General features: G+C 36.0%; 1 protein-coding gene across 3 annotated transcripts in view; it reads left to right on the forward strand.

The window, feature by feature from the left end:
* The first annotated feature begins 1,103 nt into the window (after positions 1 to 1,103).
* The window catches only part of Ano4 (anoctamin 4), a 191,340-nt gene continuing 167,094 nt past the window's right edge, over positions 1,104 to 25,349 (forward strand). For 2 of the 3 annotated variants that reach the window (XM_058574231.1, XM_058574230.1), the window contains exon 1: positions 1,104 to 1,297. In XM_058574231.1, the coding sequence (XP_058430214.1) occupies positions 1,271 to 1,297 (27 nt within the window). In that variant the 5' untranslated portion in view covers positions 1,104 to 1,270. Of the gene's footprint in view, positions 1,298 to 18,550; positions 18,656 to 25,349 lie in introns of all 3 variants that reach the window. The other variant, XM_046429758.2, reaches the window with a different exon arrangement.

Below are 25,349 nucleotides of genomic sequence, written 5' to 3' on the forward strand. Positions count from 1 at the left end.
ACTCTCTTTAAAAAACAGAGCTGGATTCTGCCATCTATGAGTTTGAATTCTAGTTCTGTCCTCACAGAGTTTCTTTGGATAAATCCTGTCACCTTTCATATTTTACTGGGGATTTTAAAATGATTTTATAATTTTCTTTCCCATCAGCATTTATTAACAGGAAATTTTCTATAGTGAATAACTTTCTTTCAGCAACTCTTTGTGTCTTTTGAAATATTGTGGGTAAAGGGAAGGCAGGATACATGCTTACTTTTTCCCTTTTATCAATTTCCTGAGTAATGAATTGGTATTTTAACAAACACCAATGGCAATCAGTGAGCATTTTAAAAAATACATCTTTTGAGCTCAGAACTTTTTTGACCAGTTGATATATATCAGTGGATATAATCCACTTTGATGAAATTGATGTAAGTCAACATGATCAATATATGCTTTTGATGAGATTGACATGATATCTAAAATTGGCTTTAGACTACTCCAACAATGAAAAAAGCAGACCAACAACAAAGGGAGAGGGACAGATGGAGCAAAAATGGAAAAGTCTTGGTATTTGTTGCCGGGGATAGGTGCATGGGTTTCGTAATACTATTATTTTACATTCCGTCTGTCTGAAATTCTCTTGAATAAAATATTTCTAAAAATTCACATAATTCTAGATTATCGGAGGTGTAAATGTGGATGACTCTAACTATCTGTGCATTCCATAGAGAATGTTCCTTGATTTGTACTGAAATTCCAGTCACTTCAGAAACAGTTCCTAAGCCCCACAGCCCCTGACAACAGCGTGCCAAATATGTGCATATTTTCCTAGGACTTTGAAAATAATTTTGATAAAAGTTTACTGTTTGATTTTGTTGAACATACATTCCTAAAAGTCTTGCTGTGATTACTAAGGACATCCATTTTTGAAAGAAGCAATGTTTAGTAAATAACGTTATATGAAAATCTACTGATATTACAATTCTAGTATCACTAGCATTTCTTAGGAATTTGAAACATTCTGGCTTATGCTCGCTGGTATTCATGCAAGAACATAACCTGACATTTTAGTCATTCGGAACTGACTTCTTTAGTCTAATGGTGCTATTTCTCGTTCTAGGTTTAAGTTTATCTATTCATGGGGCTGAAAAGCGTTTACAAATCCATCAACGGCGAAGTGTGGCAAGCCGTCCAGGGTCACGTCGTCACCTGCCCGTGGTCAGGCATTCCTCACTCCCACCAGGCAGAAGAAGGTCAATAAAAATGGAGGCAAGCTCTTCTGGAATCACTAATGGAAAAACCAAAATTTTCCATGCAGGTAATGCATGGGGAAGTTCAACAGGGACCCATTTTTACAGCAACCCGATACAACCTTCATTACATTCATTATGCTATACGTCCAATTAAGTTTATTTTATTTTTTTCCCAGAAGTCTTGTTTCATACTCTTTCTCTATCTTTACTTCAGTCAGTGGTAAATCGCCACCAAGACCAATAACAGGAGATGGATATATCAGAAGAGATTAAGAATTCATTCCACCTACAGTGGTAGAATCTAAATGAAAATCAGACAGATAAACTCCTGCTCAGTTTAGAAAAACTTGTATACTAAAATAGAGATTTGGCCTTTTTCCTGATAATTTACTCTAAAATAGCTCAGAAAAAAAAATTCAAGCTAAAAATACCCACTTAAAAACCCAAGTTATCTGGATTGTCTTGCTCACATCCTCCTGAGGTCAGGGGAGAAGACTAGAGTCATTGTATTAGGTTTCATGGCCTCTGGGATGCACTTGTGGTCTCTTAAAAATGTTAAAAACAATTCTACATTAAAGCATGTGATTCCAACTAAAATGTTGTATGTGTTTGTTTGGGGGAGAAGCTCATTTAAATATTCATTCATTCATTCATTCAACAAATACTTATTGAGTAGGCTAGTCATTGTTTTGGATGATGAAGAAACATCATTTAAAAGGTAATGTTCCTGGAAGGTGATGTTGTGGACATGTTGAATTACAAGGGAATTTAGATATCATTCAGAATAACTCACCCAATCTTAATTATTTTCTGTAATGTCCTAGCAGGTGGTGACCTAATCCCCAGGGAAGCCAAGTCTCAACCTCTTGCCATGTCATACCATCTCCTCCCATGAGTTGGTAAACTTGTTTCTCAACCTTTCCGAAAAACCTCAAGGCCACCAGGCATGAATTACAGGAGGTTCCTTTTGCTCTGTCTTCAAATATATCATTATTGATTCCTATCCTTCCCTTTGTTTCCCTAGTTTTCAGAAGTTGAGGGACCTCCCACCATCTTGGAACAGGACTTTACCTGTGTCCTTTGAGCCTCAGTCACCTCTTCTTCCTTGAACCTTGCTCAGGAAAACGTATCCCCTTGTTTTCACCTCTTGTTTCCCTTCCTACAGTGCTGGCCATTCACTCTGAGGCCATGCAAAGACCCAAGCTTCTCCCATTCTGAGCATCTTCATTTGATACTGTGTCGCCTTCTCTCTTCTGCCACTTTCCCCTCCTCCCTTATAAACAAAACTTTGGGCAGAATAATCTACTTTCCAGTCACCCTTCAGCCAATCCAATCTAGTTTCCAGTTCTTCCTCTCCACTGTGGCCATTATTGAGGACCTTAGTGACCTCCTTTTATCACAAGTGGTAGATGCTTGCCACACCCTTCGGATGCTGCAGACCTGGTTGGACCACATACTTCTTCCCAGAACACTGTTCCCTATGCTTTTGTAACAAACTTTTGACTTCTCCTCTTCTCCCATGTGTAGCTTTGCTGTTTTCCCAATGTCTAGTATCTCTCTCTCTTCCTCTTGCCTCCTGTCCCAGTTCATCCTCTATAGCAAATCCTGAAAGAGTCATCTCTCTCCCTGGTCGTTGTATGCACCTTGCTTGTCCTATTGTTGATAGGGTCAAACCCAAGTGCCTTAGTACGTTAAAAAGAAATGCACTTTTCATCCTTCAATTTTTCACCTGATTCTGCCTTAAATTTTATTACCCTACTGTATCTATTAGGATTCAACTGGAAAAACATAAGTGGTGTACTAGAGACTGATTGTAGGAAATTGGCTTTTGTCATGTTGGGACTGAGCAGGCACGTTTGACTTCTATAGGGCAGGCCATCTGGAAGGGCGGGCTGTAACGCTCATGCACAGCGACAGCTGCTATCCACAGGTGGAACTCCTTCCCGGAGGCCTTAGTTCTGTGTTTAAGGCCTTTCAACAGATAGGATCAATTCTCCCTAAATTATGACTAGTTAGGGAATGGGGAACAGACCATCACATCTGTTCATATTGATGGGCTTTCAGTTCTTTAAATATGTAGTGCTATTTCATGCCTCTGAACCTTTGCATATGCCGCTCTTTCTAGGATTCCCTGGTTTTGCTCCATTATCTTTTCTCATTTTGATATTACCTGTCTGTCTTCTGCAAGGTCTTCAAGGCCAGTTTGGATTGTTCATCTTTGTACTCCCAATAAATATTTATAGGGTAGAACCAAACGGAACTCCATCAGCGGTTTTTTAGAGATTACGATAGCTTTTTAATTGCTCTGCCTGCCTGCCTTTTAATGAGTACTTGAGATACATCAGAGAATAGACAAAAATTCCTGCCCTAGGAGAGATCACTTACTAGGTGGGAGAAAGAATAAATCAACATAATAAATAGATAAACTATACAATATATAACCAATATTATAGTTGTATACAGCCATCTTTTAGTTGTAATTACTGTATATAGTTACATATTAACTATATATAACATAATAAATATGTAGTGTTTATGATGAGGGCATTATGGATTAAAGTATAAGTAGAGGAATCAGGTAGTGGAGAGTGGGCATGTTATAATTCTATCAGGTGGGCAGGGTAGGTTACATCGTGGAGATGTACAATCAAAGAATAGAAGTAGCTGAGGACCATGATATTTGGGCAACTGAATTCCCTAGGGTAGGAGTCAATCTGCCAGTTTGAAGAAGCATACGGAGGTCAATGAACCAAGAATGTAGTGAGCAAGGAGGAAAAACTCTGCTTAATGAAGTCATAGGGACCAGATGTAGCAGGCCATTGTAAGTACTTTAAACTTACAGTGGGAGATGTTTAAAATGGGAGATGTTAGAAGGTTTTGAGAATAAGAGTCTTATGACCTGAAATATCTTAATGAAATCACTTCAGTTATTTGAGGATACACTATGAGGTAGTGGAGAGAGGATAAAAAGAGGAAGGTCAAATAGGAAACCTCCAAAATCATCTAGTTGAGAGATGATAGTAGTTCTGACTTAGAGTAGAAGATATGATGGTGATAATTTAGATTCTGGATATATTTTTAAATTGGACCAACATAATTCTCCAATAGATTGTAAGTGGGGTAAGGGAAAAAAGGGTTAAAGATGACTCAAAAAGTTTTTGATATGAATAAATTGTATTACTATTATCTGAGATTGGGAAGGCTGCAGGGGAAGAATATTTGTCTGGTTTAAGGGCAAAGGTAAGGCTGAAATCAGAATTTGGATCATGGATATGATATTCAAGAAGTGGCAAGATCATGTGGGTGGGAGGATAAACATGTCTGGAGTTGAGAGATTAATCCACAAAGGCGATTTAAAATTGACAGCTGTGTCATATACATGACATTCAAAGTCATTGTATAGAAAGAGATGACTAAATGAAGAAATACAGTTGGTCCCTCATTTTGGTAAGTTTTGCATCTCTGTATTTAATCAAGTGCATATCAAAATTATTTGGAAAATACATTTATATATGCAGAACATGAACAGACTTTTTCTCTTATCATTATTCCCTGAACAATACATAAAGCATTTACATCTTATTAGGTATTGCAAGTGAAAGGAATGTGAAAAACTGAGAGATGGGCGAGCAAGAAATGAAAGACGGAGACCAGGCAGAGATATACATGGGAATTTATTTGTCAGAGCTGACAAATAAAGGCACATTTCTCCATAGATGGAGAGAGGCAAAACAGGCTTGGGGTTTGGGACTTTTATGGGGCAGGCTCAGGGATTAGATCTGTGCAGGGGACAGTGAAAGGTTGGGTTGGTATGAGGGAGTGGTGAGCCTTTCTCAAAAACACCCTTGGGCGGGAAAGCATAATTTTTCTTAAAATGGCAGCTGTCACTTAAGATAGCTGTCCAAATGCTAAGCAAGGACCTTATAGAAAGTATTATAGGATGATTTAAAATATACAGGAGGATAGGACTGGTTACATGCAATACTATACCATTTTATATAATGGACTTGAATATAATGGGTTTTTGACACCCATGGGGTGTCCAGGAACCAATCCCCTATGAATACTGAGAGATAAGTGTATAGACAGAGAGGGTAAAGGATGAAGGACTAAGACCTGGGGCAATTCAACACAGTAATAAATGGTCATAGAGGATATAAACCACCAGTAAGAAAGGCCAAGAAAAATGCAGCAATAATGATTAGCAACGTCAGGTTACAAGTTGAAAGTCAAGTAAGTTGAGGACTGAGGATTGGCCATTGATTTTAGTAAAGTGAAAGTTAATGGTGATTTGGATAAGAGCAGTTTTGGTGACATGGTGGAGATGAAGCCATGATTGAAGTGGGTTTAAGAGAGAATGAAGGCTACGAATAGATGCTGTGGATATAGACAACTTTTTTTTGTCTATGAAGGACAATAAAAGAACAAGGAAGCTACTAGGGAGTAAAGTGAGGCAGATAGAGTTTCTTTTCAAAATAGCAAACACTCCAGTAGAGAGTGCATGATATTAAAGAGAGGTGAGAATTTGTGAGGTGGTGTCCATGGCAGGACAGGAATTACGCACAATAAGGTCATAGATAGCATCTTTGATGATAGTAGCTAACAGGTGGGAAGATGGAATAGATGGTTTGGGGCAGGTGTGATGGGGGTATAAATTTTTTTTTACCATTGTGTAAGTTTTATCTTTAATGTGGTCACCACTGTGAATGAGAATGAAGCCAGAGATGAAACCAAACATGAAGGGAAGGGAGTGACCACAATGATTGATTATGTGACTTAAGCCTAGGGAACAGGGGGGTAAAGACATGAAGGAGGAGAAGAATGCTGAAAAGTTGGTAGGACCAGTTGGATGGAGGTCTTAGAGGGGTCCCAAGGGTGTTGAAGTTAGGGTAATGAAAGAAAGAGCTGGAAAAGTAAGAATAGATAGATGGTCAGTCAGTGAGACAAACAGCACTGATATTGCAGAGGTGGGTACTATTTCTGGGAAAGACAAGGTCTAGACCAGAGTTTAAAGTAAGAGACTGTACTGGGGCATGGGGTAAGATTATTGAAGGCTTCCCAGGGACTGAGAGGCAAGAGTATGGGAAAGATCATTTATACATGCAGTCAGCCCTTCTTATCCATGGATTCTATTCTGCATTTGTGGACTCAACCCAATGTGTATCAAAAATATTCGGAAAAAAAATTGTTTCTGTAATGAATGTGTACAGACATTTTTCTTGTGATTTATGATTTTTTCTCAAAACAATATCACTTGCATCACATTAGGTGATATAAGTAATATAGAGATGATTTAAATTACACTGGAGGCTGTGTGGAGGTTAAATGCAAGGGTGTATGTAAGGGACTTGAGCATTTTATGCAAGGGACTTGGGCATCTGCAGGATTTGCTATCAGTGGAGGATCTTGGAACCAATCTACCTTGGATACTGAGGGATAGTTTTAAATTGAAATGGTCAGGAATTGGTCCGGTAGTTTTGGGAAGAATGATGAGCCAGGTTAACTGCATCAAGGAATAAGGGAATGTAACCTGGGAGATAGCAGGTGAGTGCAGAGATGAAGAATAGAAGGCGACACAATAAAACAATGTAAGATTCAAGGCTGGGGGTGTTTAGGGAAAAGGGAAGGATCATGGTTAAAGGTAGCCTTGAGACTCAAGGAAGATACCTGCTCCTCCTTCTAATCCAGCTGGTGCCAGGTCTATGGGAAAAAATAGAAAGAAAGAACCACTGGGACATAGTGGCCTCTAGGAAAATCTAGGTTTTTATCAGATCCAGATGAAGGGAGCAATCTGAGAAGAGGTTGATGATAGACAAGAATTCTGGAGGGCTTAGTAGAAGAGTTTGGGTGTTATCTTACTGCCTTTTCTGGCTCTCTCCATTTAATTTTTCCAAACCACCTCAAAGTCCCATCCTGGAGAAGATGATTAACCTTAGCTCTCCTTTTAAAAATCTTTAGGGTTATCCAGAAGAAAGTGCTGCCTTGGGAGCCCATTTTTCAAGTCCTCTATAATTTAAACTCTCCCTACTTTTCTGAACTTTTCTCCTTTGATATTCCCATTACCCACTTTTTCATCACTTTTCACAATTTATCTATTAGGCTTTTGCTCCTTCATTTCTCAGCCATTTCTTGAGCACCTTTATTTTAGAGTGCTCTTCCCCAATAAATCTCTAGCTCTTTCATTGCTCAATATGTCATTCAAATTCCTCTTCCTCCAAGAGATCTTTTGAGAGCTCACTGGTTGGAATTGATGTCTCACTTCACCATGCTTCCACAGAACTTGGAAGCCTGATAAAAGTTCACCTGATTTAGAGTGTCACACTTCTGGAAGGCAGAAATTATACTGGATTAATCTTTGTATCCTCTATCACTCCTAACTAACCCCATGCACTGTTCAGAGTAGGTTCTTAATAAATGATTATTTGTTTCTTGTCAAAATCTATTCTACCTGCCAGATTCGGGTTTGTATTCTGAAATTTTACAGACTAAATCTAATTTTACTTTCATGCACTCCTTCAGCTGTTTAAAAACTCATCCTGAATTATTTTCCAACTGAAACATTTCCTGGTTTCTTTACTGCTTTGTTAAATGACATGATATTCAAATTCTTCACCATCTTACCCATTCTGCTCCTGGAAACAGTCTTATTTCATTAGACTTTGAAAATACAGTGCTTGGACTTGAATGGAATATTCTGTTATAAGCTGACCCAGACAGAGTAGAATCAGTCTGTTCTTTCCTCTAATTGACATTCTTTTCTATTAGTATAATAAAAATTAAAGAAATGTTATTTAGACACTTCTTAATGGTGTAATATCAACATGGGATAATTTAGCAAGTCTTAAGTTCTCTGCCCTTACTTTAAGAACACATCACTACATTTATCTATTTATCATGGTGTCACAGGTTACTAAAACCTACATACATTGACTATTGGTTGAAAAGATAAGTAAAGCCAATCCTTTAGTGCAGAATAATAATTAAGAAAAATTATGTTTAAAAATTACAATTAGAAACCATTTTTTAAAAGTATATTTAAAGATCATTTTATTCTGGCAAGGTAGTATGTGATTTAAGTTCCATCCTCTTTATTCTTAGTGTATTTGCACTAATGCATCATAGTTCTTGGTGGAAGATTATGAAAGAACTCTCAAACTGAGTTTCTTACTTATATAGTGAGTCATAGATTTTAGAAGTACACAGATGTGTTAGTCATCTTGAGGCCTTTTAAGTCATCCATCTACTCTTCTCAAAGTTAATGATTTCAGTTCCCAAAGCACTGTCTAAAAGCCCACTTGGACTGGTAGCTTAGGGCCGAAAGAAAGAGCCCGCTACTGTTGTAGACTCTTCATGTTATCATCCTGGATGATTTCACTTCCTTTGTCTCTGCCCCACCTCCTGAAATTTACAAACATTTCTGAATGCCTACTTTGTACTAACAAATACTTATTTGAAATACACCTTCCTTAGAACTGGAATGGTACCAAACTCAGGGAGCTCAGAGTCATGTTTAAGAGACAGGGTTCTTTGTTATAAAAACAAAAACCAAACCAATTATTTAATTCAAGCAAAGAAGGAATTTAAATTTGGAGAATGAGGAAAGCTTAGGAAACTAGCTTTAAAAAAGGAACCAAAGTCAAAAAATGAGTTATTTGATTATCTGGAGTAAACGAACTCTTACGTTTTTCCATCACTTGGCCCATGTTTTCAAGCTTTGAAAGAGATGGTCCTATTGGCCATGGACCTTTCCTTTGGTTGGATTGACGGTGATGAGACAAAGGTTAGTACCGGAGGAGAGCTCTCCTTTCAGCCTTCAGAATGGAAGGTTAGGACCCGTTAATGTCTCTTTCCAAATGGATTATATACTGTGAGGGAGTGAGGGAGAGGCATATTCCCCAAAGGAAACCGAAGTGACATTAAGAAAGAAAGTGGGAAAATACCCACTATGGAACATGCACTTAACCTATTTTGATAGAAGTCAAATGGTATTAAGGGCTAGAATACAGATTTAAAGAAAGATGCAGGAGCATTCTGACTGTGGACTGTCAATAGGAAGAAAGGGAGATGACCACCCAGATGTAGGAAAGAGCATAATAAGACTGTGCAGTACACTGGTTATGAATGCAAGCTTTGCTGTCAGGTTTAAGACCCAGATATGTCAACCTGATAGCCATACGGCCCTGGACAAATTACTTAATTTCTCTACATCTCAGTTTCCTGATCAGTAAAGAATGTTAATACTTATCTCACAGTATTAAGTGTTGCCAGATTAAATACAGGGCTCCCAGTGAATTCAAATTTTAGATAAACTAGTACTTTTTGAGTGTGTGTCCCCCAAATTGCACTTACTTATTATAAGAACATACTTATAATAAGAAATTATGTTGTTTATTTGAAATTCAATTTAGCTGGACATCCTATGTTTTTATGCATTATGTCTGGCAAGCCTTTTATAGCCTTTTTGTGACAACTAAATAATTTCATTTCTGTCAAATACCCACTATGATGCCTGGTGCTTAGTAGGTGCTTAGTAGTAAATGGCAGTGATCATTTTTGTGTCCCCATCATGATAAGCAAAATTCAGAAGTCTTAAAGTGTACATGTCCCAGAATCATTTCCTGCTTAGTCACCCCACTATACAGCAGCTCCACAGTGAGCCTGTGCCAGAACCCATAAGATGGGGTCTCATTATGCTGCATCGACAAAGGAGCCATTTGCTTCTATGTTGTATGGTTTCTTTCTTCTTTGGGTTGTTTCAGATGCTTCTCTTGCTTATTGATTTTGTATTGTCTGTATCCTTTAGTCAGTCAAAATTAATGAATATTATTTCTATTTCACTTTTATATAGGTAACTAATAAAGAATAAAATAGTACTAGATGTGGGTCTATAATTCAGGGTTCAAGAGAAGAGTGAACTGATGCATTGACTTCAGTTTTTTGAGTTTAAAGCTGTAAAGTTTAATGGGTAGATCAATTTTTCCCAACTTAATGTTATCAAATAGAATTGGAATCTTTCTGAAATATTTCTACTGTTACTTTTTCTTTATCAGTGAGGCCCATTATATAGTCCTGGAGAAGTTTCATTAGTCACAGAAAATGTCCTTTGTTCTCTTCTAGAGTTTGTAAAGTGACCTTTTGCTGGTATGTTTCATTACCTCCCAAAGCGATTTCTAACACAAGTATTTTTATAAACTTGAGTGGTCCTTTCCCCTTTGGTGCATGATTATTTCCCCCTTATATAAATATGGTATTTAAATGCTGAAACTTACAGATTTCATAGGAAAGAAACTTTAGGATTTTGTTTTTCCAATGAGCCAGAACAAGTAATGTGCTGTCTGAATACCTAGCATTAAATGCATAGTTTGACAAGAACAAAATTATAGCTACAATTTATTAAACACACCACTATATTCTCTATCTCAAAAAACACAAGTTCTTTGTATTCATTATCTCATTTAATTCCCATTATACCTTCATTTTATTGTCCTTATTTTAGAGATAGGGAAAGTAAGGCTCAGAGAAGAGTAAGTCTAGTTCAAGGTCATACAGTCAGTAAGTCCTGGAGGCAAGACTCCCACTCAGTTGGCCTAATTCTCTCATTCAATGTGCTGTTATCTTCTCCTTCAAACAACTTGGGAGCAATATTTCTAGCAAGTTAGCATAACAAAGCCTTGGAAAATTTAATTTTAAAACTCTGCAATAGTTCAAACCTTAGCATAAGAAAACCAACTGAAAAAAGGTCCAGTTAGATTCTTTTGAACACAAATGCAGTCATTTGAATAAATTCTTCTTATTTTTTTTTCTATATAAGTAACATTCCACTTTGTAGCTTTTCTGCTTTTTCTAGTTAGCACTGGGCTTTTAATTTTTCATTCTCCTGTTTTCTGGTTCTGGTATTATAAAATTTATTCCTATTTCCCTGAGTTTTGAAGATTACTTTCTGGAACCAAAGTCAAGATTTGGTCTCAAATTAGGGAATAAATTGAACTCAATAAGTACCTTTCAAGATACTTCTTATATAGGAAAGAAAAATAAGGAAAAGGCAAATGTATGGCAAATTTTTGGGAGGATACTTATGATACCAGCATCTTACATTGAGATGATATTCTATTTTCCAAAGAGCAGCCACAAATTTTTCTCTTACATTTCATTTAGTTCTTACAGCAGTCTGTAGAGTGCAATTACCCTTATTCTGTTGTGGTTCAGAAAATGAAATTGCTTGTCCCAAAGTGCAAATTTAGTAATTGATGGACTCCCCTCTAGAACCTGTATTTTTAAATTTCTTATGGGACTTTTCCCCCACAGTGCCAACTTTGGTTTCTTAAAAATGAGAATTAGTTGAGTGTGAAACTTTGTTGTTTTCTCTTCCCCCTTTCTGCAAACAGATATTATTGAAAACAGACTGAGGCTTGTTTACTGAACCTAAGGAATCTGGATACTCTACTGAATAGCTCTGAAGCTGAGACAGAATTCTCTGTTTCCCAGTTTGTGAGATGGATTTTTGTTATGGGTAGTAGAGAAAGTCTTTCATGACTTTGAAATTGTAGGAAAGAAGATCCATAAGGGCTGCTTTAGACTTCTCTTTTGTTTCTCATTTTGTTGAAGGTGAAGGTGGTGCCTTTCAAAATAGTGCTGTGGTTTAGAAATAACAGAAATCATACTTCATTTGGATCTCTTCCTCTTTAAGTGGAGTTCTTTTCAATGTGTGATTTGAGTTGAGTAAATAAGGGTGTGCATAGGAAAAGAAGCTATTTTGGGCCTAGCTAAATGCAGGCATTGGTTATCAGTGCTCCTTGCTATCATTTGCTGAGTAATAAAATTGTGTTTTCTAAAAATACATACCAAAATTCTTCACTTATTTGCATTTTATTTTTCCTTTGCCAAGGGTCACATGCACATTCTCTTGACCTATGTGATGCATTTATACAGAATTTTCCAGAGGATCTTTTCACAAGTATTTGAATGAGAATTAGTGAATCACATAAAGTGAATGAGGGAAAGTCATACAAAAGGCAGCCACAAAGAAAACCAAATGATTAATTTCTGGGAAGAGAAATTTATTTGTAAAATTTAAAATTACTTATTTTACCCAAGACTATTTCAAATAGTTTACACTTAATAAGCTTGGGGAGATTTAAATGTTTAGCTCAGATCATACAATTATAACGAGTAGGGAGTTGAGATTTAAAAGCATGAGCCTTTCGCCATGGTAAACAGTTGGTTGATAGTGAGCTTCTACTCTGCTTAGTTAACTGAGAGCTGAGCAGCCAAGGCACAAGGTGGGCAGAGTCCCGGCTTTCATGAGGCTTATCACGATGCATGTTGAACACTCATTTCAACTCCTTCTGTATACCCAGTCTTATGCATCAAGAGAGTAAACATTAGAGTGAAGCTAAAAATCTCAGACTTTCTGGTCTGTAACTTCTCCTAATCCTGAGTTTCTCTCTTCCTCTCACCTACAAGAGTCCTTTGTCATCCTAGCAACAGACCTTAGCATCCAAGAGATTGGAAGACACCAAGGATTCCCGCCTTCAGGGATTCTCAAGTCATTCCTGCTATTTGGAGCTTTTAGTGCAGGGTGTATTATAACCTAGGAGATCATGATTTTGCCATTCTTGGGAAACATGGAAGCAATTTTGTTGAAGGTCAGCCGTTGTTGGGTGACTTTCGCAGTAGAATCATTTCCATTTTAGAGTTGAGAAACATCTCCCAGCTATTAGCCAAATGTGGCACTCCAGTCAGGATCCAGTGTAATTGGGTTATTAAGACCACTCAGTGTTAATCATCTGAAGGAAGAACTTTGGTCTTTTAGTGATTAATGTGGGTGAATCAATCTGTTTATTCCTACTAACACAAACCAAGCTTTCTTCTGTAAGGGAGTGAACTTTCAACCTCACTAGATTTATAGTTATACAACACTAATAATGTAAAAGAGCATGGCTTATGGGTCTTTTACAATAGCTCTTATGATACCTGCTTTATTGTGAAGCCTTTCTAGCTTATCGCATGCTGAATAAATTTTGTTGGATATTATCAATGAGGCTAAAGAAATAGAAGGATGGAAAGTCTTTCCAGAACTGGAGGACTATCCCACATATAAATCTAGAATTTCCAAAAAAAAATTCAGATCCTCCAGAAGAATTGTGTTAATTTCTTTTCTTTCTTTTTCTTTTTTTGAGATTTTTCTTGAGCATTGACTGATGCAGAGAAGGGCTGTAAAGATAAAATGTTCCTCTCTGCCTTCTTAATAGTTCTCCATCTTGACACTGTCATAGGAATACTGAATTCACCTATGGGGAGTTCAAAACAAAGCTCCCAATTTAAAATATGGTATCTTTGCAACCTATTAAGTCCAAAAACATTGCATATGAAGATTTATTTTAGATATTTAGCTCATGTTTTGAAATAGCACTGCTACCTATCCTGTAAAAAATGTTGCCTTTGAGGATTTGCATTAAATCTACTTCTCAGGGTAGGAACTACCATTTTCTATTTGTGAAATATAAATAGGATATAGGCATCAGCTCAGATCCAGCATTGTTTATTATGCAATAATTGCTGAAAATATCATTTGATCCCTTTTTCCTACTTTGTATATTTCCCATCTTTTGTGTTACATGGGAAGGTAAGATTTGACTTGTCAGAATTCCCTTTATTTCTGTTTTAATATTGAGTAACTATTCTGGGTCTCAAGTGACAGGATTTTTTTTACCAAATTTTTTTCACTGTGCCTGGGTCCTAAGACTAGACTAAATCCTCATTTTGCAGAGAAAAATGTCATAATTTTTTTTTAAATTGAATCTGCCTGATCTAACACCATGGGCCAAATTATTTGCATATACTGTCTGTAAATTTTACTAGAGCCTCCAAAAAATGTCATCCTCTCCACTTTGTAAATGAGAAAAATGAAACTTTTTGAGCTCATTATATAATGGTTCAAAGTCATAGAAAAGTCAGATTCAAATCCAGGTCACTTTTTAATGCCAAAATCTACTTTCTCCACTACTTTGTGTTAACTTGCAAATATAAGATCTGCCTATATTTGATTGGACAGGAAATGGAATTTTAAGTAATTTATTTAAAGTTATTACACTAAGGCAATCTAGAAGAATAACTAAGAACAGTGATTTGTTGGGCAAGTAGATGTCAAATGGAGAATTACTGTAATGTAAGTAACATTGTCATGTGTCATAGCAGTAAAAAATAAGTACTATAGAAAATTGACAAATCAAGAAACAATGAAATACACACATGGAAATATCGAACAGAAACTTAAAAATGGTCACTCTGGAGGAAGAAGACTGGAATTGAAAAAGGGATAGCTTTCATTATAAGTCCTTCGATACTTTGAGATTTTATTTATTATTTGATAAAATTTTAAAAGATTTTATAGAAAGAGGAAAAATATATGATTGTGTGTCTTTGATAATTATACCTATCAAGATGCCTTAAATAGTGGATTATAAAAAAATGGGAATGTTTTCTCAGCCTCTATCCATTATGTTACTAGTAATATGAAACTGAATGCAGTTTAAAAAGCATGAATCAATCACCTACTAAGTTCAAGGCCTTTTCTAAATTTTATAGGAGATGAAAGATCGACGCAGTCTGGCTGCAATGTACTACAGTCTAGTTGAAGGTGCTAGTAGTTAGGGAAAATATAGATGGGAGGAAAGAGGCTCTCCCATTTCTCCGTCTCCTGCATACTGTGCAACGTTCTTTACCTACCTTATTTTTTATGGAAAACAGATCATAGGAAAAAAAAAACAAAATATAAGTAGCTATGTGGACTCAGTGGATGGAAAAAAAATTGCATTTACTTATCAGGATCAAGAAATACTTCCTGAAGCAGAGGATTTGAAGTGGGCCTTAAAATAGAAAGGGATTTCTAAAGACAGAAAGGAGATGGGAGAGTCATTGACATATTGCTAGTCGATAAACTCAGGTTTGGAGTATTTTTTCCCCCTCTCATATATAAGCACTTAGCTAAAATCCAAGTTAGATACAAAACTAATATGAATTTTTAAAATAGTGTTTGTCCGGTTGAAGACTTTTAATTAAATGTAAATGCCACTATCAAAGTGACTTTTAGTGAAACTATTTTCAGCTTTACTCCTACTACAGAATCACACTGAAGAATTGAATATAACCACTATTGTCCATCAAGTGTGAGAAAAGCTGCAGCCAAATTTGGAGGTCATATGGATTTTATAGAAATTTTTGTTTTTTGAAAAATTATTTAGTATGTTCTTCACATCTTTGAGGATTCTTTCTAGCTTCCCTCTTTAATGTAAATTTTGTTTAGTTTCCCTATATTACATGTAGTTCCATGTGAACTATGGGGGCCCAATGGTGTTATAATTTAAAAGAGTCTTCAGTTTGAAACCATGACCTCTTCACCATCTTGAATAATGCCTCATAGCTTTGTGTTTTGACCCAAAGTCTTAAATGTCTGTGCCTATGGGGAAGAACTGAGTTTCTCAACTTTTTAGATATCTTATTAAAACTATATGAATAACAATAAATGTCAGAAGAGCCAAGTAGACATATAACATTTTATACTGAAGTCATACTTTATGACAGTGTATTCTATATTTCTTCTAAAGCAGAGGAAGAAAGATACTTTAGGGGTTCCAACTATAATAGTAATGTTTACCATGAAGAGAATGCTACATCCTGCAAGTTAGGAGCTATTTATACATTTTATGAACTGTATTAATTTAGAAAATCTTTTATGTTAAGTTGTATAGTTAATACCTATAATCTTAGTTTTAAGTCTTGAATTCTGAATTCTAAATAATTATTCATCTGCCCTGTTCCAGTCTGTTTTTTAATGTCTTTAAAATTATTTAAGTATTTCCTACTTATTGCGAAAAACATAGAAAAGAGAGAATAAGGACAAATCTACACATAATTTCACAACTGATAGATGTAGCCATTTGAAGATTTTTCTTCTTCTCCTTTTTTTTCTAGTCACATAAATGGGTATTCTTTTTCATATACTTAGAAATGTCTGTTTATATCTATATTCTTCATTTCTTTATATTTCCTCCCTCATTTTTATATCATTAAATTTTCTTTAGAGACAGAATTTAATGACCTACAGACTTTCTTTCTGTTGCTTCTTTTCTGACTTTTTATATGTCTATATTGTGCTCTACTTTAAAAAGTTATTAAAACTGTGGAATTTTAGTTATTAAAAACTGTAACTAATTAGTAGTCATAACTACTCCATGAAGTTATGAACTCTTGACTATGACAAACAAAGTTGGTCTCTATTTATTAGTCTATTAGGAAGTCATTAATTTTTAGGTTATATATTAGCTTTTGTCTTTATCTGAAGCATTAGAACATGGGTTATTATATTGGCTTCTGTTGGATTTATTTAGTAATTCAGTTTCTTATTGATAATAGTCTGCATCTGTGACTGCTTGATTGTGAGTGGTATTGAGGATTAACTAAGAGCAGGAAGGTGCTGCATCTTTATACTTCAGTGTCTATGGAATTTGGACAAATTATTCTACTTCCCAGAACCTCGTTTTTAAGATTAAATACTAAATGAGGTATTCAGGTACGTAGTAGAGTGTGTGGTAGATGGGCAGTCTTGATATTCTTGTTACTTTGTTGTTGTTATTGTTATTGTGAGGTCTTTGGCTATTGAGCAAAATAAAGGTGACTGAGAAGAGATTGAAAACCTTGCAAACCTTCCTCTACCCATTTGAAGTAGCAAACCATGACGGAAAAAAAAAAGACAAAAATTCTACTCTAATTGTAGACCCACAGAAAGGCATCTTTGTCTGTCCCACAGGTAAACTTCAGACTTTACATTAAGCACTTTATGTATGAATTTGAAAAGTTTGCTTCTGTTTTCGCAGTGCTAAATTGCTGTTCCTGATAATCCTGATATGCGTCCCAGAGTCCCAAGGAACTGACTTATGGCTTCTTCTTTATTCTTCAATAGCTAGATATTCTGTATGTACATGCCAGTGTTGCTTTAGTAAGTTATTGTGATAATCGTACTAGCTTCCATTCACTGTCAACTGTGTGACAACCAAGAGCTTTTTGAACATTATTTCTTTTAATCCTCATGGCTATTCTGTGAGGCTGTAATTATCTTTCCTGTTTTCTAGTTGAGGAAACTAAGATTTAGAGAGGTTCAGCATTACCTAATTAGAATCTGGATGCTGGTCTCTCTGACTTCAGATATGAGACTGCAGCTTTACTTGTAGCTCTACTGCATCAGTTTCACGGCACTGCAGAGCCTCATTCATTCATCCATGTTTCATTTGTCCAGGGCCTACTTTGTGCCGGGCACTGTTCGAAGTGCTAGGATTACAGCATGAAAAATTCCCACCTTTCTAAATCTTGCCTTCTACTTTAGTAAGTCACTTGTGGGCATTTCCCTCGTAGAATGAACATCCCTATAAGGCAGACATTCTTGAGTCTTAGGAAAATAACCGAAATTTTATGTAAGACTAAATATACTTGTTGAGTTTATGATAGGTTTATTTCTACAAAAAATATTGAAAACTAGGGCATGCCCCATTTTATTCATCATATCTTTTTATTTTAGCACTGCCTTTTAACCTCAGACTCTTCCCTTTGGTGATGTGTTTACTAATTAAGAAGCAGTTAGAGGGTGCATTATTGCTAATGATAATGCTACTTTTTGGTGTCTTGGTTACTTTGACTTCCTTGAATGTTCCATAGGTATGTGAGGCAGAATAAAAATCTTTCTTTAGAACATGCCAAAATCATCACACAGATCTAGTGCAAGAGGTTTAATTGTTTCATGGAATAAATAAAAGGATTCTGGCCTAGTTAGAAAATAAATGATGCAGAAGAAGTCCAAGTGTGAAGGGGGGAAATGATATTTGTTTTATGTGACATCAAGAATATTGACCCTTTCCTTAAGAATGTATTAGTTCAATTTTGAAGAAAATAGTATTATAAAGTGTTTTGTGTTGACATTTTTCATCCATGCGGAATCTGAAAATGTTTTTAAACACCCTTGAGTGGAGGCTAATTTATTATATTTTTCAGCTATAAATAAAATTAACCATATACCACACAGCATGTTGCATTGTAATAAATTTGCTGTATTTTTGCAGTAGAACATTTTTGGTCCCAGAAAGCAAATAAATGGATTGTGTATGTTCTTCATTTTTTTTCTTTTAAGTCATGTGTCCAAGATGGAGGATCATTGTCAAACCAGCTAGTTGTTCATCTTGGATTTTGATATTGCTTCTCCTTGGGACACTAGTGCTGGGCTCTCTGATAACCAGTGCAAACTCCATGAATATCTTTCATTTCTCTAGAAGGAGGTGTGGATTTGCAAGGCTGCCAGCTGGATATGCAAATACTACCTGACGGCCCAAAGAGTGATGTGGACTTTTCAGAGATTCTTAATGCAATACAAGAAAGTAAGTTTCACTCAAATTTTAAATTCACCAGGAGAGGAGAAACTATTGCAATACTTGGGAGGGGGTAACAAAACTAGGAACCTCAGATGCCATCCTTTAAAAAAACAATATAATTGGGCTGGGATTGTGGCTCAGTTGTAGAGTGCTTGCCTAGCACGTGTGAGGCACTGGGTTCGATTCTCAGCACCACATATAAATAAATAAAATAAAGGTCCGTTGACAACTTAAAAAAAATTAAAACAAAAAAACAAACAAAAAAAACAATATAATGATGTCTTAAAAGAGATATTATGCATAATAATTTCGTGGCCAGAAGAGACGGTTAGTGAAATGAAGGTTTAATTTGTGAAATAGAACCATCTCATTTTAGGGTCTTTGAAGAAGCCAATAGTAGAATTATAAGTTCTCTATATTTAGTGTGTTATAATATTTAGTAAGCCTTCAAGTATTATAATTTTTTAAATTCCTTGATTAATTACCATCAAGGAAAAACTATTAAGAAACAAAAATACCATTTCTCTGTTCAAATGCAAGAAGCAAGGATTAAATGTCAAAGCAGTAAACTGAAATCAGGAACTTACCCTCTTACACTAATATCATTAACTTGACAGACAGGCTGTTCCTCAAAAGTGAACCTGTCATTTCTGAGCATTTTGATTAATCAAGGTTAGCTCTTCTTATTCCATGTTATTTGTGTTTTATAATTTTCACTCAGAATGTCATAAGAACTGGTATATTTATCCATGTTACAGATTTAGCATTGAGGGAGTCATTACCACTCATGTTTCATTAACCAGAGTTCTAATTCTAGATGATGATATTCCTCGAATAATATTTCATAGTATGATATAATGTTGGATTTGAGGGGTTTGTGATGCTGGAAATCACATCCAGAGACTTGTGCATGCTTAGGCAAGAGTTCTACCATGGAGCTACCTCCTCAGCTCTGTATTTATTTTCTTATGAATGATTTTCATCATTTTACAGATAATTACCATTCAGCTATATTACATTGTTGACTTTATAAGATAATTAATATCTCCATCTTACAGATGGGACAACTGAGGGTAGGAGAAATTAAGTATCACAATAACTGGATAAATATTGGAGACCAGGCTAAAATGGAGGGTGCCCTGTTTGCCATTTAACCCCTTTGTGAATGTGCTCAGTTCAGGATGTGATCATACTGAGGTTGAGATACTAAAATTGAAGACAAGGCTACTTCTGAAAGAGATTTTTTTTTTTATGTGAATAATATAAGGGGACCAGTTTTTTGTTCAGGCTGGGAAATCCCTTCAAATTGGATTAGTGAATAAGATAAGTATTTTCCCCGGGAGAAACAAAGTCAAATTAATAGACATTGGAAAAAAAACTTTTCATAGAAAGTTATACAATAATGTAATTATTTCATTTAATTTGAAGGAGATAGATTATGCAAGGCTAAAAGGATTTAAAGTTTTTCAATAAAATATAAAAGTTGGCTTCTATGAAAGTGTTAGAGATGAACTTAAAAAAATGTTTTTGGTGCTAACTCAACTCATGTCAAAATAAACTAAGGTTTTAAAAGGGACGAATTTTTATTTTTATTTATGTTTGTGTAAGTGCATTATAGTTATCCATAATAGTGGGGCCCATATTGATATATTTATAAATGCATGTAACATCGTTTCTCCTTTTCAATCCCCAGTTCTTTGCCTTAACCTCTTCCTCCTCCCCTGATCCCTTTCCTCTACTGGCTTTCCATCTATTTACTTATCATTTTTCATTGGTACACTATAATTATAAATGAAAGTGGATTCTCTGTGATATATTCATACATACATGCACAGAGAATAATTTGGTCAGTTTCATTCCACAGTTCCTCCTTTTTATCCCTCCTGTACCCTCCTGCTGTACCCCCTTCCTCAACATCACTGTTCTCCCTTCTGTGTTCATGAGATCCAATAAGGGACTATTTTTTTTTTACAATAGATCATAGTAGAGACACTTTTATATGAGATGTTAACTCTTCTATAGTTTTAAATGGTGACCTCTTTATGAACAGATAGAGGAATACAAATTTATGAATACTTTAGAATTCAAAATAAGAAAATGGAAATTTTACTTCAGTCTAAAATACAAATGATATCTTTATAGGTACATACATTTTATAACCTCAGAACTGATCTATTTACTCTCTTGTTCAGAAAAACAAAAACTAGTTTCATGATAAGTAGATTTGGGAAGCTGCCTGTACAGGCTGGGACATTTCTAACAGGAAGGATTTGGACCATTCATCTACATTCAAGCTCTCCCTAGGTTCCCAATATGATTGATATGTGTAGCCAGTTCATTATAATGTCTAAGGATAAAAATGCAGAGCTTGGTTCTTTAAGGGGCCATATCTTAGATGATGGTTTCTAGGAAGCTTTGAGAGACCAGAATGTAATGCTGTAAAGAATGTAGAATTCTGCACTGCTGTCATGTTATTTAAATAAAAATAAATAAATAAATAAATAAAAATAAAAGACAGAAAAAAAACTGAAAAATAAAAAAAGAATGTAGAATTCTGAATACCAGTATGTCTCCTCCTCTGCATACATTTTTGTTGAGATTAGTAGGACAACAGAAAGATTTCACTGTTTTCTTAGAATTTTGTGGTGATATGTGTGTGTGTGTACATATATATACATATATATGAGTGTGTGTATATATGTCTATATAACCTCAAGCGCTAGAAATGGTGGGGGTGGGGGTGGAAAGTGGGGAGCCCTAGGCAATAGTAGATGATATTTTCTTCATTTTGAAGTTGATGAAACTTTAAGTATAGCTTCCCAAGCTGTATGGTTAATTATGCAATGGAGTCAATATTTAATTGTGTGTCGTTCCTTGTTCTGCTAAATACAAAATTAAATAAAAATGATTAGGAAAAAGAAACTACTTTGTGTTTAAACATTTTATTCTTAAGGTTTCACATTTTGATGCAAAAGTTTTCCCTCCTTTGCTTCTTTGTAAAATGGATTTATATTATTTTTCCCATAGTGTGTGTACCCTCATTTGTATAGTATAGCCTCATTTGTACTAAAGATGTCTCCTTGGCCATACTCAAATTGCTTTTCTGATCTTCCTTATTAGATGTACAGCTGATAATAAAGAAAAGAATTCTTTTTTCCTTCCACTCATCCGTCTCACCTGTTATGTGTCAGACACTATGCTAAGCATAATACTTAAAGACAGTGGTGAACATTTTGGTACCAAGTCCAATTCAGGAAAAAATAAAAATATTTACAGATCATGTCTTATTACATGGTTCAAAATGAAAACAACTTGACTGCTTTCTAGATAAAAAGGTATTTATATGTAGAAGTATAATATAAGGAGATATTTATTTGTGTGTGTGTGTGTGTTTTCCTCTTGGTGTGATTTTTCCCTCCCTCTCTATTCTCACCCTTCACTCCCTATCCCAAGAGGGCAGACTAGTCCTTTGAACTCCTTTGTTTCAGCAGAGATTTATAGTGTTTAAAGATCCTGGTTTTTGCTTTCTGAAAGCCTGAGCTTCCGAGAGGCTCACACTTACACTTAAATAAGAGAAGTAGAAACAGGCAGGAGGAAATTTCTGAGACAAGCTTTCTTGGACTGTGCTGCAGAAATAGCGTGGCTTCCAGTGGATGGATGGGAGGGGAGGGAATGGCTGTGTTGTGCCTGAGAGACAGCTCCAGGGTCACCTGAACTGCCAACTGCAGCAGAATTCTTTCCCAGGGAGGGATGTTGCAGGCTCTGGGAAGGTGGCAATCTCATCTTCCCCAGACCCTTGAACAGAGCATAGAATATCACAGGTGCTAAGTAAATATATGTAATGAATGAGTGAATGAATACATTTCACTGTGGACTTGGACTAGTCAGTTCAGAGGAATTTTTGAGCAGTCTCTCTAAATGTTCAGGTCTTTACCACACTCCTGGGACCTTTACACCATCCTGGATACATGAGACAGGAGAATGGAAATGTCACCAATGACTGGCTTGTGCACCAAGGCAGTGAAATGTGAACTTAGAGACAGGTTTAATTTGATGTGATGATAACAAAGTCACAGGTCAAATTCTTAACTCTAGAGTTTGTCTAGTAAGATTCAGACCTCCCATACATAGTTTTAAGATTTGAGTATCTACTTTGTTCTGCAAATAACATCAATTAAAGCCAAAATAACCTCCTGCTTTTTAACCATCAAAGTTTCAAAATCTGAACATTTTTAAGAGGTACACATTTTTAGATATTTCCTTCTGAAATTAGGTTGAGTATCTTGTCTTTAAAAGCACAACAATCCATCAATCAGGCATGGGCATATATATATGTATAAGCTAACCACGGTGAGACATGTCATTCAAAGATTATACTGGACATTGTCATTCTTGCTTTAAATCATTGTCCCATCCTTTGTCTCTTGCTCCTCTTATTGTTTTCTTAGTTTTTCCTCTTCTTGATTCTAAGCAGATACAGAGATAGACCGTAACGATTCTTGAGTACCATTCATACTCTAAAAGACAAAACTACATGGTTTTCCCTATTTCCTTTATTAGAACCACAGGGTTCTAATAAAGGAAACAGGGAAAACCATATAGTTTCAAAATGAGCAGCTAGAGAGTTGGAAGGCCTGGATTGTCGTTTTTGAGGCTTGACCCCTTGTGCCTGCACATGCCCCTACAGAGTCATGTGGCTGCTCCTGCATTGCTGTGGTTTATGCTTCTGTGGCTGGGGAAACTGAGTCATGTCTCAGCAATATCAAGTGAGTCATTCTGGATTCAATGTTTTGCAGCTTTATTTCCAACTTTGTTTTCAACCTGTATGCCATGCTGCTTCAGAGAGAAAGATGGCAAGAGTGGGGGAACTGGCATCTAGTAAGCCTCTCTGGCAACTCTGTGGTTGACCTTTTACCTATCTCATTTTATTTAATATTAAATTTGCCTTACCTTACTTTCTACATCTGTAAAATGGAAATAAGGATAATAAATCTATGTAAAATCCTTACATCGTGCCTGGAGCATGATAAGCACTCTAAGTGCTCATGGTCACCTTTGTCTTTATTCCTCACAACATTCCCTTCCGGGAAATAGTATTATCCCTATTTAAAAGATAAAGGAATTAAAGTTGGAATAAGCTAAAATAACCCAATCCAATAGCTAGTAAGTGGGAGGGATGGATTTGAATTCAGATCTGTCTGAATCCAAGGAAGGGGAAATCATGGATCAGAGGATTGAGGTCTTCCATGCAGAACATCACTGACCTCGTTTCATATTGTGAAAAGGTGGCCAAGGCTAAGGAACAAAGCCTGAATGAGGAGCACAGTTCTCTAAATGTCATTCCCAGGGATGTAGGAGGTGCCATTTTTACCCACCTGGGAGCAGCCAAGGTGTCTGCCTTTTCTTTAGATTGAACAAGAGAAGCTCTTTATAAAAAAACAAAAAAACAAAAAAAAAAAACAAGCAGCCAGGAATAAGTTACTGATCTTGGCCTGTGGCAGTGTGTGCTGGGCTGCTTGCGATGCATGGTCTGTGCTGTTTTCTAAATGTTGCCATTACTTAACCAGAGAATGGCAATGTCATTATTTCTTTAATGACCATACATTTTTAAAAATCTCTATCTTTTTGATTATTTGTTTGTGAAGACATATTTTGAATCTCAAAAAAAAAAAGTCTTTGGTATGGGTGAGCTTTTCCCCCTCAGTTTCCTTTTTGCCCCTTCCATTGCCCCCAAAAACTCCTCAAAAGGATTCTGGGCTGGAGGGAACACATTTTGAAAAGTGCTAGCCTTATTGGGGGGAAAGAATAAAGTTAGCTAAGAAAGTATTTATGTATTTCCCAATTACTTTATTTATTTAGAGCTCTTTAAATTAGTCCTTCCTTTGTTTGTTTGTTTCTTTCTTTCTTAACCTTTATTTTATTTAGTTATTTTTATGTGGTACTGAGGATCGAGCCCAGGACCTTGCACATGCTAGGCAAGCGCTCTACCACTGAGCCACAACCCCAGCCCCCTCCTTTGTTTCTTACTGGTAAGCCAGGCAGTCTGTGCCTTAGGGAAGCTATCAGATTCATTTGAAGAGTAATGAACATTGAAGAGAGTCCTGGGCTTTCTTGTGTCATATAAATGCTGCATAGATAGTCTTAAGCTTTTAAGATCTCAGCCTAAGGTACTCAAATCTGTGCCTTGTGTGTATATTTCTCTAACATTTTTAAAACATTTAATTTGATCTATTTGTTAAATCTTTAAAAAGTGTCAGAACTGTTGGGCTACAGATGTAAAGTCTAGCTTTATGCAGATAAATGTTAAAACAGTGACAAGATAATTGCCTGGCAGTTAAATGACTTCCTGTTCTTGAAAGCCAAACAGGATTTAATAACAGTAGAATGCTTCTCTGAAAACAAGAAGCCGGCTGGAAATAACATGGATTCAGGAGTCAGAACTGTGTTAGAATTCATCTTTGTCACTGCCTAGCTGTGTGGCTATACTTAGCGTTTATGAACCTGACTTCTTTTTCTAATATCTGTCTCATGGGTTGTTCTGGAGATGAAATGAGAAAATAGACCTGGCAATCCTTAACAAGCAGTGGGCTTTAATTGTAGTCTCTCTGCCTTTGTCTCCCATCCCACTTCCTCCATATTTAACCTCTGATTCTAAGAGAAAAACTGATACTTTAAAGCAATCTCATAAAGATAGTTAGAA

Source organism: Marmota monax, unplaced genomic scaffold, assembly GCF_021218885.2.
Source record: "Marmota monax isolate L192 unplaced genomic scaffold, Marmota_monax_Labrador192_F-V1.1 WCK01_AAM20220418_F8-fsc00051, whole genome shotgun sequence".
NCBI classification, from domain to species: Eukaryota; Metazoa; Chordata; class Mammalia; order Rodentia; family Sciuridae; genus Marmota; species Marmota monax.